Raw genomic sequence first — 17,727 nt, 5'->3', positions numbered from 1 at the left:
AATATGGACTTATTACCCACTTGCCACTTAGTTTATCAGCCAGTGGTTAAATCCATTTCTATCAGTGAGTAAATGCCTACACATTATCACTCGGCAGCAGACTGCCAAGGGAGACAGCCTTGTCCCCGTCATTAACAAGCACAAAGTATGCAGAACACCAGAGGGGAATTAAAACCACAAAAAATACCTCAGGGTGGTATTTTTAATATGAGAATTTAATTTGTAATTTCACAGATTAAGAATTTTGGCTGCATTAATCCCTTTATCAGCTCACAGCAGGCTATTTGCAGAAGCATAACCATAAGGCGATATTCATTGGCAGAAACACGTCTTTGCATAACGTTAAACATCAGGAGCAGTGAAACCTTTTGAAGGGGGGAGAATAAAGATGAAAAATCATTATATTTTTAAACCAAGATTCTACTAAATGCCTCCGGTAACAGTTTTGAGTTACAGAAATGCTATTTCTGTGTCTAGAAGATAGTCATTATGAGGCATAAATCCAGTTGCAAGAAAGGACAATCCCAGTATTAAATACTATAGTCATTTCCATTTAGAACAATGTGGCAACGTGGCTGAACTTGTAAACATGTTTACAAAACCAAGAATTCCCAGACTTTGGAGACTTTGGGAATTAGTTTCTTTAAGTGAAATGACTGGTTTGGGTGACTTATTGTCTAGGTTAGTATTCTGCAGACTTTATTTAGAAGTTTTTTAAATTTTTATAATTAAATTTCATATTAGCATAGAGTCTTGTAAAAGTTCACCATCTGGCAAAGGCAGCAATGGTGGTGGCAGCAGTAGCAGCAGCACCTGTAATACTCTTTTTTTTTTTTTTTTCCAGGCCTTTTCATTTATTAGTCATTTTACCTTTTAGACAATTTTATGTAATTATTTTTCACGTGGCAAATTTCATTGTACACTACACAGCACCTGTAATACTCTTAACGGGCTTCTTTTTTAAGGAGATTTGGAAGGAGATCCACCTGGAAATAAGTGTTACAGAACCAATAAATGGATTGTCTTGGCAACCAAGCTGTAGTTTAGGAACCTCTCTGTCTTAGTTTGGTCACACTGCAATAACAAAATACCATAGATTGGATGGCTTAAACAGCAGACATTTATTTCTGTTGGGGATGGGAGGTCCAAGATAAAGGTGCCAGCAGATTCGGTTCCTGGTAAGGTCTTTCTTCTCAGTTTGTGAAGGGCACCTTGCTGTGTCTTCACAGGGTGGAGAGAGCAATCTCTTCCTCTTCTCACAAAGCCATTAATCTCAACATGAGGGCCCCACCCTTATGACTTCATCTAACCCTAATTACCCTGCTAAGGCCCCATCTGCAAATGCCATCACATTAGGGGTTAGGGCTTCAACAGATGAATTTGAGGATGGACACAATTCAATCCATAGCACTCTCATTCTTAAAGATGGCTCATAGCACTTTCTAAAGAATTTCCACAAGAGGAAAACACTTACGCAAGCAGGAAGCAAAGTCAGGTTAAAAGGAGAAGATGGGAACAAAAATAAGTTACAAGTAGACTTGAGCCTTCTTGGCCTAGTGTAATATGTCAGACCCCATGAGAAGGGCATCAAGTGTGGTTGGAGCCTGAGTAACACAGAGCCCTGCAGTCATTTCATAGATCCGTATAAAAATGAAATTATGGGCTTATGTCAGACACTTGCTTTGGAAGAATACATAATAATGTAATATCTTTCTTTAGTATACTATTCCTTAAAACCTCATCAGGTTACATAGTACCAAAATTTAGAGGTAATGTATCAGTTGGCACTGAAGCAGGCATTATAAAAGCAGAAAGCAAGAATAATGGTACAGTTATCTGGGGATCTGGCTGTTAAAGCTGGGTAATTCTGGTGGCACCCTGTCATTCTCCCTCTGTCCTGAAACCCCAACAGCTTTGTCCCACTTCTTCTCAAAGATTTAATTGCAGGGAAGTAAATGGAGGGCCGATTTAGAAGAAATTCATTACTTTTCCCAAATACACCACAGGGCATTCTCCTGCATATACTATCAAGTTACATAAATAATTGAAGCTGAACTACCCTTGTCAAAGTAAATGAACAAAATACACTTCATAGCACAGAGTCCTTGATTTTATTACACTCATTTGCTAATTCACAAAACTCAAATTCAGTGAAAGCAGGCCAACAAATCGGTACAGTGTGAAGAGCACTGAACTGGGAATCAGACCACCTGGATTGCAGCTTCAGCTCCACTGTTAACTAGCCAGGGAACTTTGGACAAGTGCCTTAGTCTCTCTGGGCTTCCCATTTCTCACTTAAGGAGCAAGTGAGGTGGACACAGTAGTCTCCAGGGACCTTTCTAGCTCTAGAGTTTGTCGATTTTCCCACATATTCCTGTATATGTTCTGTATATCGTCCTAGAACAGCATAATGCTCTTAATGTAGCTCTATGCCATCGGTTTAAAAATAAAACAGGTGCACCCATTTCAGATTTGAGATTTGCTGCCTTCAGTTCCTAGACTTTCATGCTGTCTTGAATCCTTTCCAACCAGACTTTTGTGTCCACAACGCCTGGCTTTCGAAGTCTCTATCCATTGGTCTTTTCCCAGCCTATCGAAGATTCAACACAATTGACAACCATCTCCTCCTACTAATACTTCTTTCGCTTGGTTTCCAGGACAGTATTCTCTCATTGTTTTCCTTTAGTTTAGAAAACTAAAGTCTCCTCTTCACACTCCTTTGCTGATTTCTCCTCATCTGCCAGACCTTTCACATTAGAGTGTCCTGGGGCTGAATCCTCAGATCTATCTGCATGGACTCCCTGGAACCTAGATGATCTCATCCCATCTCATGATTTAAGTATCACCTATACACTGACAGTTTTCAAATATCCATCTCCAGTCCTGTCTTCCCTGACTCAACTCGCATATCCAACTGACACTTAACATTTCCATTTGACCATCTAGTAGGCCCCTCACACTTAATCTTACCAACACTGAACTCATCTTTCCCCTCAAACTTGCGCCTTCTCTGGTCTTACCCTTGTCAATAAATAGCAGCATCATTCTTCCAGTTGATGGAAGCTATCCCTAACTCATCCTTTTTTGGTTCCACTCCACATTCAGTTCTTCCACAGACCCTGTTGTTGCTACCTTCACAGTATATCCAGGATCATGCACGCCACTCCTCACTTCACTGCTATCACCCTGCCCTCAGTCACTCACTATGTTTCACCCACATTTTTACAGTTGTCTCCTACCTGGTTTGCCTCCTTCTCTTCTTGCCTCCTTAAAATCAGCTCTGTTTCCTCCTCTTATATTTTGTGCTTGCTCTCCCTCTAGACACATGCATGGTTTGCCCTCTTACCTCATTTGATTCTCTCCACCAATGTCCCTTCTCAGGAGAGACTTCACTGACCTCCTTCCACCCTAAAACTTCCAGTTTCTCTTCTCTGCTTTATTTTTCTTCATAACATTTACCACTATTTAATATATTATATCTGTTTGGTTGCTTATTGCCTGTCTCCCCCAACTGGACTCTATAACAACAGGGATTTCCTTTCATTCTGATTTATTTAGTACAGGATTCTGAAATTCCCAGAACAGTGTGAGGCTCAATAAATATTTTTCCAATGAATGAAAGAATGGCACAAAGGAAGGGCAAAATATGTTGTTTCCCAATCTAAGTTCATTGTTCTAGATCAGAGAAATGTGGGAGATAGTCTGAGCTGTGGTTCTGAGGGAAAGACAGACCGTCCTGTCATATGTTTGCAAATGTGTGTGTGCCTGCGACCACCTGGCATTTCAAAGATCAAAACATACTATGATGTTCAGTGTGCTGGGCATCCAAACTTGCATCTCAGTCTCCATTTTTTTTTAAAAAAACAGATGATTATAAATGTCTGTAACTCTATAAATGAAAACTTCATATCCTGTCCACAGTGTCTTCTATTTTTACTGTCCCAAATGTGAGATTGCAACCAGAAGCTGGAGAAAGCATGCGGGCCTTTGGGAAAAACAATAGTTATGGCAAAAGTCTATCAAACAGCAAGCACTGACAAGCAGCACATTCTCAAGAGCACACAGGTAAGATGACCAGCTTTACCTGGAAAGTAATATTTAATGGATATTGAACAGATTCTTTAAGTGAAATATTTCAGACTCGTTTTTTCACCAGCTATCCTATGAGTCTCTTGTGTGCATTATGGCATTCATCAGACCTTCTATTGAGATAGAATGCACTCAGTTATTTCCAAATTTTCAGGCACCTACTAGATTCTAACTAAAATTATACTTTATCTTATGCTTTTATTTATGTAGTCATAGGCAAACCATTTTAGTTATAAGCAAGTCATTTTTAACTACTCACATTCCTCATGGAGATTAGAAAAAGGTTCACTTTGGGCTATATCTAAGCCACAGACCTACTTTGTTTTGCCCATGCAATTTTTCTAATTAGTTGTTCTTATTTTAAAATGGGGAGATTATACACAAAAGTCTAGATTTCTGATTTTCCTTGAAAAACAAGCAACTCTAGCAATATTGCCTTCACATTCCTACCAGAAGTGTTTGCGTGTAACTGAATCATTGCTGCCTCCTTTGGAGGGCATGTAGACTCCCCAGTTTAGTTTAGCTCCCATCTGGGCCACTTCACCTATTTCTGATTCCTGTCTGGCTCCTGGTACGGACCTTATCATGATGAAGCTTTTCTCTTTTACTATCAAATTCTTTGTCCTCTACTATTCTGCAGATAGGAAGCATAATCTAAACTTGGCAACCTCTAGCCATGTCAGCCTGGCCCAGTCATCACATCACGTGTGCTACGTAGTGACCAGCCTGGGATGGCAACTTCTGAAAAGGCCATCTTCCTTGATTGCCAGATGGAAATGCCTAGTATTTTTGGAAAATTTTTAGTATATGTATATATATAATTTATATACATATACATACTTAATGTAACACAAGTCTCTGAAACAAATAGAGAACAAATGTTACTGTGGAGAAGGCTTTTTATGTGCTGATATGTAGAGAAAAGTATGTATTTGTTATGATATTCAGTAATTAAGTGTTCAGGCCAGGCATGGTGGCACATATCTGTAATCCCAGCACTTTGGGAGGCCGAGGCAGGCAGATTGCTTGAGCTCAGGAGTTCGAGAGCAGCCTGGACAACATGGTAAAAGCCTCTCTCTACAAAAAATACAAAAATTACCTGGGCATGGTGGTGGCATGTGCCTATAGTCCCAGCTATTTGGGAGGCTGAGGTGGGAGGATGGCTTGAGCCTGGGAGGCTGAGGTTGCAGTGAGCTGAGATTGCACCACTGCACTCCAGCCTGAGTGACAGAGCCAGACCCTGTCTCAAAGAGTAAATAAATAAAATAAAAAGTGTTCAAGTAACTCAAAGGATATATGCAGCATTGCAGTAGTTCCTCTTCCTTCCTCCCTCTCTTAGTTTGAAATATGTTAACAGGCTAAATTGATAGAATGGTAAAGAGAGCAAATTTTAAACTGTACACATTGTCTTGTGGGTAATCTGCCAGTATCTTGAGCTACTTCTGGACTTAGCTTTTGAATACCCTCAACATAGGGGTCAATTTTGGCCTATCAGGGGCATGGTGGCAATTTATGAATGATTTGGAGATAAAAGATCTCCAGATAAAGTATGATGTATAAATCACAGTCAGAAGATGTTACTGTTAAACTTGCCACTCCATAGGTAAGTCTTCATTCTTCATGTTATTTCTCCATGTTGAATAAAAAACACAACTCTCGGTTGCATTTGTACTCCACTCTGAATTTCAATCGGTCAGACAAAGAATGGGGCTAGGTTTTTGACAAGCTACCTCCTGGTTTTGAGAATGGTTTTGATTCATGAGGGTTACAGCATATGCTTTTTCAAAGTATTTAACCTGCATTATCATAATGAGGGCCCTGGCTTTATAAATCCCTTCGCCAATTCCGTGGAACAAAACAAAAAGTGGACTCTATTTGTGCTGCTGCCTCATACACACATGCACACAAGCAAGCCTGAATTTCAATTGCAAGGCTGTGTTCCTTCTTCTTGGCTCTTTTGAGATCCCCTGACCTGAGCCCAGCCAGTCAAAGCTGCTAGAACGTGTTTCAGCTCAGCTCCTCCTTGGGAAATCAAATCAAGCTCACAGGACAGAAGCATTGCTCAGAAAGTCTCAAAGGTTGCTAATTGAAAAGAGATTTTTTTTAAAAGGTGCTCAGAACTACAGTCATCAGTATATAAAAGCCTTTACAAAAATGTAAAAATGTATTTTCTTCACATATAATTTTTAAACTAGATGTCAGGTTATAACACAGTGGAAGCTTTTCCTCTAGAATTATTTGATAGCAATACAAATATTTTTTCTATGAGTTTTGCCTTTTTCGCATCAACTTGTGAAGCTTTTTTTTTTGAGACGGAGTTTCACTCTTTTGCCCAGGCTAGAGTGAGGTGGTTTACTGCAACCTCTGCCCCCACCTGGGTTCAAGCAATTCTCCTGCCTCAGCCTCCCGAGTAGCTGGGATTACAGGCACATACCACCACGCCTGGCTAGTTTTTGTATTTTTAGTAGAGACGGGGTTTTGCCATGTTGGCCAGGCTGGTCTCGAACTCCTGACCTCAGTTGATCCACCCACCTTGGCCTCCCAAAGTGCTAGGATTACAGGCATGAGTCACTGCACCTGGACCAATAAAGCTTTAATATTATTGTTGGCGTAGTTTTCTTCCAATCCAAATGCCTCAGCCTGATGCAACATAATGCTGAGGAAACAACTCAGTTTCTCAGAAAAGCTGCAGGGAAGATGGATTCTAAGAGTTTTCTGTCAGTCAGCAGAAAAAGAAATTATTTTAATGTCTCACCTTTGTGGAGTTTTTAAATAAATGGAACCATCTTCGAGATCAAATAATATAGCCTATTTATTGGCCTATTATATCTTGTGGAATGGCCTTACTCTGACCAATACTGAATATCATATAGACATTATAGAGCAAAATGTCTACATAGATAAGGTATCCTTAGAGAAAAATCTGTAATTTCTTAGACTTTGATTTTGCTGTTGCTGTTGAATTCATTGACTGTTTAGAGAAGGCTTTGGCATCTTAAATTTCCTCAAATGTCTCAATTCTTTGTAATGCCTAGAGAGATTGGGAAGGAGAGGGAGGCCAAGGGGGTTGGGGGGGCTGAAGGAGACTAAGACTGTGGGCCGGCATTTTAACCACCTCTCTTTGGGGAGTTACAAGGAGGTAAGTGTGGAAAATGCATTATATTACTTCTGTCTTTGAAATGATAGAGGACAGAGTAGACAAGAATGTTTCAAGTCCTAATTTTTCTTCCAAACTTCAATGCCAAATTATTTCTTTCCTTGCATACCAAGGTCACTTCAATTATTTAGTTAATAATGCCAGATTTGCGTAAATTGGTCTTAGTGGAAAATCTAATGAGATGCATTTGGCTTTGCAGCAGAAAGCAATTTTGGTTTCAGAGTCTTGTAACCAAATTAAATAAGAAGAAAACCATAAACACCTAAGTTAAAAATGGGGTAGGTGCCACTGGATTATCAAAATACTGTGCTTCTTACATTTTGTTATCCGCTAAAGATATTAGTAAAGATTTCTTAGATTCTTCTAACTCATTTTATCAGCACTGATGGGTAAGACCCTTCTAAAGTCTGAGAGAGCCTTAAATATACATAGAAATTTTCCCCAAGGAAAAGACTGGAAGCTGCATTGAATACCACATCCATTAGTGACTTATTTTTGCCTACAGTGATACCAAACACATCCCTCTGGTGAGCTTAATTTTCCACTTACTCTAAACTGGCATAGAAAGTGTGTGGTCACTCTACTTCTCCTTTAGCTAAATACAAGGGATAAGAAAGGTCTCTACTCTTTTAGATATGTTTTGTAATTTTTCTGAAATAGTATGTGCTCATTATGGAATATCTCTTTTCAATGAATCAGTTGGTTCACAGACCCCATTCCTAATAAATTTACAAATATTTGTCTAGTGCATGAAAGAATTTTATTTGGTTCAATTGCAAGAAGTTAACTGCATGCATATTTTGATGACCCTCTCCTTACCTTTTAGCCTCTTATTTCTGCAAATCCACATTATGTAGGAATTACATGATAATGAAAAAAAAATGTGTCGGACTCTCTACTTGGTCATTAAGCAGTAATTTCCTATAAGTAGGCTGTTAGGTAAACAGAGTAGAATGCTCAAGGAAATTTAATTAAATGAGATAAAGATTTTTTTAGAAACCTGCTTTTAGACAGAACACAATGCACTGGTGCTTAAGACTGTGGCAGCACTGTCTGAATGTTAGTAGAATGGTGGTTCTTACTCGGTAGGCCACCTAGAGCTGTTTGCCATCTCAACCGCCATCTCAACTCTGGAAACTGCTCCTAAAGAACAGCCACCTATTGCTCTCCTCCATGCTGTGACATTATGGCGGCTCACTTTTTCTGTCTTTGCATCAACTAAAACAGCTTTCATGTTCTCTTCACTTCAGGGCTTCTGCTGACTTGTTTCTGCTTATTCATGGATCCTGCTTATTATCATTTCTCTTTGTCCCTCTACTTCTGGGGCAGTCTATTGCTGACCTCTTTTTGCCTCAGATTCAAACCCTCCCAGAGAGTGGCTCTGATTGATGTAGCCATCACCATGAAGTAGAGAGCGAAGCTGTTGTGTCAGTCACCCCCGTAGAAACTGCTGACTGACTGTAGGCTGCCTTGAGGTCAGGCTCTGAGCCCTGATCCAGTCAGCTGGGCCCAGAACTGGGTGGCCAACCTGTTTTTAAGGAAGCATTTGGAAGAGGCCGCTGGGCTTAGCCCTTCAGAAACTTGGAGAAGCTTTTGGAAAGCAAGCAGTATAGCTGGAAAGTGCCTTGCCTGGTCTGTATACTACCGAGTGAAAAATCAGGCAAGTACGGAGACAAACTCCAGTTCTGATGGTGTGATATCTTCATTGTGTGATATTTTTGACTATTGACTAAAGGTCCTTTTAAGGTGTGTTGCATTTTCTCAACTATAGACACAAACGGAGATAATATCCATCAGCACTTTTCAATATATAAGAAACACAAGTGTTAGATCTAGGTTTCTTTCAGTACTAGGAAGATTTCTGGGGTTTTTCCTGCAAAAACTGCCATTTTCTGCCATTTAATTTTTTTCCTATTAAACATCTGCAGTTTTATTATTTCTGTTACCTCATGTAATTGACAACAATTGTTGAAATGACACTCAGAGGGGAAACAAACCTTAGTGTTCTTTGCAGGTTTCATCTGGAAGATTCCCTAGTTGTTACCATTACCCCCACATGACTGCCAATTAAAAAATACATCTTATTTGGGAAATTGACAGCACTTTGAACCTCAAATGCATGATGCATATTATGAATATCCAAATGAGAAGAGGCTGGAATGCTATTAGTTTCCCCACCTCACCTCACCTCCACCCCACCTTACCTTAGCCTCCTCTCCACCCTGGGGAGTCTGTTCTGTCCTTTAAACGCTAATGCAAGTTTGTTTCTCCTCCTTGTCCCTTCTCTGCCTCTCCAGCCCTTCTTTTCTTTGGGTCAACTCTGATCTGTACTCTGCACCACTACCACCCTAACCCCATGCAAGTGTAGGCAGAGGACTCACAGGCTCTCACCACCTACTGGGATTGTCACAAAGCAGAATGAAAATAAAGTTGTATCATGCTTCCTTCAGAATGCATTCTTAAAGCATTTGTGTTTTGTTTTATTTTGTTATTTGTTTTTTTTTTAAGAGACAGGGTCTCACTCTGTTGCTCAGACTGAACTTCCTGTGTTCAGGCTATCCTCCCACCTCAGCTTCCTGAGTAGCTAGGACTACAGGTGCGCACCACCACACCTGGATCATTTTTAAATTTTTTGTAAAAATGGAGTCTCGCTGTGTTGTCTCGGCTGGTCTCAAACTCCTGGCCTTAAGCGATCATCCTGCTTGGGCCTCACAAAGTGTTGGGATTACAGGCATGAGCAACTATGCCCAGCCTTCAAGCATTTTTTTTATATTGACATAATTTCATGTCTACAGAAAAGATGCAAGAATAGCACAAGAATTCCTGATACCCTTCACTCACTCTCCCCAAAGTGTTAACATTATACTACATTAGCTACATTTGCTTTATCATATTAATTCTCTCTGCCATCACATACAAATTTGTGCACACATACATTGTTTCACTAAACCATGTATGTTACTCAAATGAAGCTCCATTATCTTTAAATATTTAACTGTGTTTTTCTTAAAGACAAACAATTTAGAGTGATTTTTTAAATAAAAATAATAAATTTTTGCCCTTTTTTTCCTTTTTTTTTTTTTCTCTGATTAAGGTTTTAAAAAGCAAAGTGGCTAAAAGAGAGGAAACTGGTTGATGCTTCACAGATTGGTTCATCAGCCTATGGATCCTTGAAAATTGACTATATTTTTGTGATTCAGCATTTCCAGGTCAAATGAGCTTTCAAAATGGTGAGGGGCAGGGGGAATAGCACGTGCATCTTCTGACTTCTTAAAACCCAAATTAATTTCTTAGGGACTATTTAGCCAGCAGCATAATATGAGTGAAGCTTTCTTATAAATAGTGGGCCCAAGCTGTGATGTGGCTAGTAACCACAATATTTATTACAAGGAAGTTAGCAGTCACATATAGAAAGTAGTTAGAATCAGTTCAGGTGCTGTATTTTTCCTTTTCATTTAATGTTGATTCTTATGAATTTGGGATACAGAAGGAATTATCTATGCCCTAAGTGCACTGTATTGTATTATTAATACCAGTATAGCAGCTGAGTCCCACTAGACAGTCTTTGTGGTCTGCTGATACTCTAAGAAGTGTCTAAGCATAAAAGGAGGCTGTTTGAGTTGAAGTGGGCTGATGGTCTGGGATGACATTTGAATGCACAGAGGACAATGTCTAAATGACAATGTCGGGAAGGAAAGGCAAAAAGAAGCTGGAAACTATTCCTGCTGTCCCACGGATGCTCATCACTCCTCCTGCGATATTCTTCATGTGGGAGCTTTGTCTGGGTAGAAATAGGGAGTGGGATCAGGGAGGGCTAGACACTGGGGCCTGGGGACAAGAGCCAGGGTTTCATGTCCTTAAACACATTAAAATTCTAGACAGACAGCAAATCAATGAAAATTTCAACCCGAATGTGTTCTGATAGACAAAGTTAAACACTTTAGCTAAAGTATTACAAGTATAATTAACAAAAAGTTTGCAATACTCTGAATTGCTTATATGAATAAAGCTTTTGAGAGCATCAAATTGGTTGTGCAAATGAATGGTTTACTGAGCATCTTTTGGAATTTAGGATAGCTGCTTTCTCTGCTAACCAACGCATGCACACACACACACACACACACACACACACACACACACACACACAAACACACACCATTCATACAGCCAAAAAGAATAATTTTTCAGCAGTCCTTGAGTTGTGAAGATAACATCATAGATTAATCAAAGGTTACTTTTCCATTTAGGGAAATAATGTACACAATCTAGAAAAAAAACAATACAAAAGTTAGAGTCATTGGTGGAAATTTATCTCATTATAAAAATAACCCTGTATGCTAAGCATGGAATCAAATACTGAATTGTTAACTTCAATATTTGGGTGAATTTTTTCCCTTTAAATTATCACCATTCTCTTAATGTAGTTTGCATTACATATAGTGCCCTTGGATTTTTAATTGCTCTGGATTATCATTTTCAATGCGATTAGTAAAATGCCCTCAATTACATATAATAATTACTGTAAATGGGGCTATTGGCCTAATTACTATAAATGGGGAAAGATGTGTGATTATAATGTGCAATTAAATCATGTACAGTATTTATTTTACATTATTACGTACAATGGTATAATGATAACACATAATTATATTGTATCTTTCCTTGGTCAACAAATCTACTCCATATTAAGATACCTAGAGCTGTGATACATTGCCAAGTTAACCATCTCCTGGATCATTCTTCCTAAAATAATAGGGTTATTCTGTGGGCCAAGGCCCCACTAAGTTTAAATGTAATTAAATAAACTGATTCTGCACAGGCAGGAAAAATCTGGAAGGAAAAAAATTATTTCACCTCTATTAGTTAAGAATGCCCAGATTATCCTTTTTGTCGGTGTCAAGAATTTAATCCTTCCTGGTGCCATACCACCCTCCACCACTTTTTATGTGAATATGTAAAAATTAACACCCCTAAATGTTGGTAACATTTAAAATATGCCTGAGAAAAAAAGAGGTTCTTTTTTCACTGTGGCAGATATTATAATCATCCCTAGTTTACAAATGCACACTTAACGAGCTTATAGCACATAATTAATTCTGCAAAGGATGCTGTTTGACTGAGTGGGATTATGAGAATTGCATATTGATAGTGGCAGGAGAAATACATCTATTTTCTCTACGTAAGGTGGGATATATCTTGTGTTCTTTAGAAACTGGCACATCTCAGAGGTGTTGCTCTCAAAATGATCTCAGGATGGAAAGAAATCAGTAATTACAGAGCCAGGCATTCAGTTGTGTCCTAATTTTCCCACCAGTTTTTCAGTGTTTCAGCTGCCTCAGAGACTTAAAGTATTCTCATTAGGTAGCTGCAGAGGCAGCCGCTTGCCTACTCCCTCATTCTCTCACTCGCTTTTCCTTTTTTATTTTTTTTTCCTTCCATTCCTGCCTTGGGAGTGACTGTGAAGATCATTTGCTGGAATGATTGGCAGGTTAGAGGATTCGATCAGATGAGTTCCTCTTAGTGCAGGTCAAAAAGGCTAGTTAGCAGGAGCTGTCGAAAAATGCCAGCAGCATTCGAAATGGGAAATGTCATGACTTCGAGGCAGGGGGTGCCACCTGGAACAGAAAGCTCTCAGCTCATTAGCAAGTTACAGGATGCGGGCTTAACTGGAGGGAGCAGGGAAGGAAAGATAATACCCAATAGGGAAAATGATTGTGAAGTGGAATTGATTTCATGTATAATTTGTTTATCACTAGAGGGGACAAATGCTGTCCTTCTGACATGAGCAGAGGAGTGTGGACTATGAATGAAGCAACTTAGCATAATCTCCAGGTTGAGCTTTGGATTTAAAGAAAGCAAACTTCTTTATTCTTAACTGTGGAAATGATCAGGTCATGTTACATTAATTAAAGCTGACATACTCTCAAATGTTTTATCTGGGCAATTGTGGCAATTGTGGCAATTCTACAGAAGCGGATAGAGATGGGCAACTTTAGAAAATAAGAGGGATTTTTCCCCCCTCTGCTAGTGTGGAAGACTAGCTCAGTTGCATACTGAATTATAACAGGGTTGGTGTTTATACTCAGTGGTTAGCTAGGCTGCACAAATCAAACCAGGGTTCTGGATTCACGTGCAGTCTCATTGATAGAAGAGACCACATGCCCTTTGGGAGATTTGTATCTAATCCATGTGAAAAAATATATGTACATTTTAGAATATGACTGTATTCTATTTTGGTACAATGTTAAAATTTTAACTTCTTTTTTTTTAAAGGAGAAGTTCTCCAATTTCATTGCTGCCTACATGTCAATTCATCTGGAATTTAATATTCTACTGTAAAGTTAACAATTTACAGTAACCTTATTTACAAACAAAACTAAACTAAAAAGTTGCTGTTATAGAGGAAATTAATCTGCAGTTTATAAAAAGAGAACACAGTGGCAAAACAGAAAATAGTATTGCCTCACATGTATTCATACTAAACTCCAAATTAAAAGCTTCCAGTATTTTTACAATGTATCAAATGAGCTTTTGTGTAAAGCCTTTTTTTAAACATAAATTCCATCTGAAAACGTATTTTGTTTTGATAAGAAACTTTTATGATATCATTTATCTTTTGGCATGGAGATCTTCATCTTGTTAAGTCACAAATGCCACAGCTGCAAGTCTTTCTGGCTGAACACTAAAGGATGTTTACTTAGCATCCAGATTCTGGTTAAAATGTATATTTTCAAAATGTCTTTGCCTTGGGTTTCTCTTAAATATTGAGACATTTTATGAGGCAGTTATTAAATAGCCAAGGCTTGTTTTATCAAGCAGCCTCAGACTGCTGTGTAATGTGAATAGGAATCTTAAAACCTCCTAGTCCAAAACACTGGTGCAAAATTCATTCCATTCTGTATTCAGCATAAAACGCTTAGCATTAAGCTACTGTATATAGCTGTCAAGATATACTGCATTAGTTCTGTCAAATATAAAAATTTAAACATCAGTGTGAATCCACTCATCGCCTCATTTGGGAATTGTATTGTGTGGTCCAGAAGCTGGCCTTGAAAACAAAATTTTTATAGAATACTGTCTGAAATGGTTCACCTAACGTTAAGATTTTTTTTCTTTCACAGAAACCCAATTTGTTAATAACTGACAGATTTATTATATTAATAAATAAGCAAACGACTTTGAGGGAAAACATTGTCAAAATGTTATAATTATAATAAATTTTAATTATAATAAAATATTTAATTATAATAAAATTATAATTAAATAATTGGGTATCGTTGTCTACAAGTAGGTTTCCCAGTCTGTACCTTTAAGTAAGAAGCCCTTACCACTCAAGACAGGCAAGTTGAAGGCTCCTGGCCCTGCAGACTGCAGGGGTGAATTGATGGTGTTTGTGCATGCCTGGTCTCATTGCCTACCCTTTTCTCCAGCCCCTCCTCTCAATTCTGCATTGCAAAGTCAGCTCTGCACTCACTGATTTCCTAGACTCTCCACTATTTTACATTCTTCTCAGTCCATCTCCTCTCCATTAACTAATTGCTGGTACATATTGACATTCTTATATTATCTCTTTGTTGAACCTTTCCACAACTCTGTGGATTGAGGAACCATGTGTTAAAAGTCTTACTTTCAGTTGTGTGGGTTCTCCTCAGAGAAGGTCCCTGGATACTAAAGAAAAGAAATGATAGTTTTATCATCATCTTTTATGTCAGCAGATCTCAAAGTGTGGTGCATATACCCTGTGGATCCCCAGGGGCTTCATGCCCAGGGGCTTCATGGGGTCAAAACTGTTTTCATAATAACACTAAGATGTTCTTTGCCATTTACACTGTGTTGACATTTGCACTAGTGGTGCAGAAGCAATGGAGGGTAAAACTGCTGGCTCCTTAGCATGAATCAAAGCAGTGACACTCTAAACTGTATTCCTGGGCACTGTGTCTTCACAACCACACAGTTCAATTTTGGAGGGGGCGGAAAAAGCTTCACTTAATAATATTCTTGATGAGGAAGTTAAAAGTATTGATTTTATTAAACCTCTACTTTTAGGTAAATGTCTTCTTAATATACTGTGTGACTAAATGGGAAGTTTGCCTAAGTCATTTCCACTGGATACCTAGTTACCATGGTTGTCTCAAGGGAAAGCTCTTGTACAGTTGTTTGAGTTGCAAGCTGAACTAACTGCTTTTTTCCAGGCATATGGTTTTTACTTGAAAGAATGACTGACAGGAAAAACTATAGTTATTCAAACTTGGGTATTTGGCAGACATTTTCTCAAAAAGGAACCAAAAATGAGTTCGTCACCAAAGCAAAAAACCAATAGTAATTTGTTGATAAAATTAGAGCTTTCAATAGAAAATTTGAATTTGAGAACACTATGGATAGCTTTTATTTGCCACTGTGAACTGAACAGTGATAATGAGGTTGGTGGTAATATAAACAAATGTGATTTTTTTGATATTATGTAGTGAAATGTGTCAACCTTTGAAATACCTGCATAACTCACTAAATCAATGTTTTCCAAATGATCAATGCATGTTAGCAAAATAATGCATGGATAAAATATTCACTGAAAGTTTAAAATAAACCAGTAGATATTAAGGTAACAGAATACGAAGAGTTCATTGATACAGTTTCAGATTCCCTGGTACAATTAACCCTTAAGAAACTACCACTTGTTGAGTTTTGTTGTACTGTAAAAGAAGAATATATCTGAAAGGGCTATTAAAATACTTCTTTCTTTTCCAACTACTTATCTGTTTTAGTCCCATATTTTTGTCATTTGCTTCAACCAAAACAATGTATCATAATAGATTGAATGTAGAAACATATTTGTGAACCCAACTCTCTTCTATCCAGCCACTCATTAAAAAGATTTGCACAACTGTAGAGCACTGCCACTTCTCCCACTAATTCTCTTTGGAAAATATAGTTATTTTTATTTAAATTATGTTTTCATGTTAACATGTAATGAGTTCTTATGTAAATATTTTTAATTAACAGTTTTAATTTTGAATATGGTAAATATCAGCAGGTACAAACCATAGAAGCAAAAGTTCTTAGGGGGTTCCTTTTAACTTTTAAGAGTCTTAAGCGGTCCTAAGATAAAAAAAGTATGAGAAATACTGCTGTATTTCACAAGTGTCATGCGTTAACTCTAACATACAAGTTATGTTGGTAACATTTTCCTTCTTGAGGAAATTACTATTCAGCACAAATTTTTTTTTTGCTATATGAAATGATTCCAGATCTCTCGATTTAATATCTCAATTTTTCTAGTGTGCAATAGATAAAAATCCCTATTCTTGTGTTCACACAGGTATCATCTGAAAATTACAATAGAGCATCATTTACTATCCTCTTGATGACTAGTAGACCAAATCTTGAAAGATTTTTACTGTATATTAATCTTAGGGGCTGTGACTTTCCTTTTTTATATGCATCAAGTTTGACCTCGCATGGAGAGCCTCTGGCCATATGATACTAAATCATCAGGCCATTTTACATAGCTTGCTTGTAGGACTCAGGCTTTCAGATAGCTCCTATTAGACACAGCATAAATTCAACTTGATGTCAGAAAACGGGACTTGGGTCTTTTCCTACCCAGCTCCCATGAAGTAACTCATGGAAATCTGGGTGCATTTGGGGTTTCAGAATCCAGAATATCTACTCAACCTGAGTAGCAGTCAGTCAGATTAGGGCTGTGTTCTTTAGTTTTTTATTTTTTTTGTTTTTGTTTTTTGAACTCTATTTTGAAGTACTTTTAGATTTTTTCGAACAGTTGTAAAGCCAGTACAGAGGATTATGTCCTTAACCCAATTTCTCCTAATATTAACTTTATTTTTTATGACCTGGATGATTTTGAAGAGTACTGTTCAGGTATTTTGCAGAATGTCCCACATGATGCTTTCTTATGATTAGATGGGGGTCATGGGTTTTGGAGAAGAATACCACTAGGATGAGATGCCCTTTCACCACTTCATGTCAAGAAGTACATGATATCCACATAACTTATCACTGGAGATGTTGACCTTGATCACTACATTAACACAGATAAGGTTTTAAAGCCAATGTGATATCCAGGATGTAAAGTCAGAGAAGCTGGAGATCTGGGACAGGTTCTCAACCAAATGGAAGGAACTCTAAATGGTTACTGAACTGACAACAAGGCTGCCTAATGTCAGAATCTGAAGAGAGAAATTACTTTCAAGGCTTCAACTTTCTAAATGAAAATGGGTAGAAATGGAGAAAGAGTCACCAACAAAGCAGGGAATGTCTGAATTAAGAACCTGAGATGTTCCAGCCTTTGACTCAGGATCAGTGATAGAATTTTCTGACAGCATGTGGAATATATTTTGTAAACATGAATAAAATGTGGCTACTTTACAGATGCTGGAAACAAAGCAAGTGTTAGCCCTTCAGTATTGAAGTCACCTGTTCATCTGTCTGTCTTCCCCACTGGAATCTAAATACCAGAATACGGG

The 17,727-nt window shown here is 38.1% G+C and overlaps 1 protein-coding gene across 7 annotated transcripts in view; it reads left to right on the top strand.

Annotated features, from left to right (window-relative positions):
* CDK14 (cyclin dependent kinase 14) overlaps positions 1–17,727 on the top strand; it is a 592,881-nt gene that overhangs the window by 502,585 nt on the left and 72,569 nt on the right. For all 7 annotated transcript variants that reach the window (XM_054495986.2, XM_063667603.1, XM_054495990.2 and 4 more), the window contains one exon: positions 3,922–4,065. In XM_054495986.2, the coding sequence (XP_054351961.1) occupies positions 3,922–4,037 (116 nt within the window). In that variant the 3' untranslated portion in view covers positions 4,038–4,065. The remainder of the gene's footprint in view (positions 1–3,921; positions 4,066–17,727) is intronic.

The sequence above is a fragment of the Pongo pygmaeus genome, chromosome 6, assembly GCF_028885625.2.
Source record: "Pongo pygmaeus isolate AG05252 chromosome 6, NHGRI_mPonPyg2-v2.0_pri, whole genome shotgun sequence".
In the NCBI taxonomy this organism is placed as follows: Eukaryota; Metazoa; Chordata; class Mammalia; order Primates; family Hominidae; genus Pongo; species Pongo pygmaeus.
Note: the sequence above shows the minus strand (reverse complement) of the source record. Positions and strands in the feature narration are given on the sequence as shown.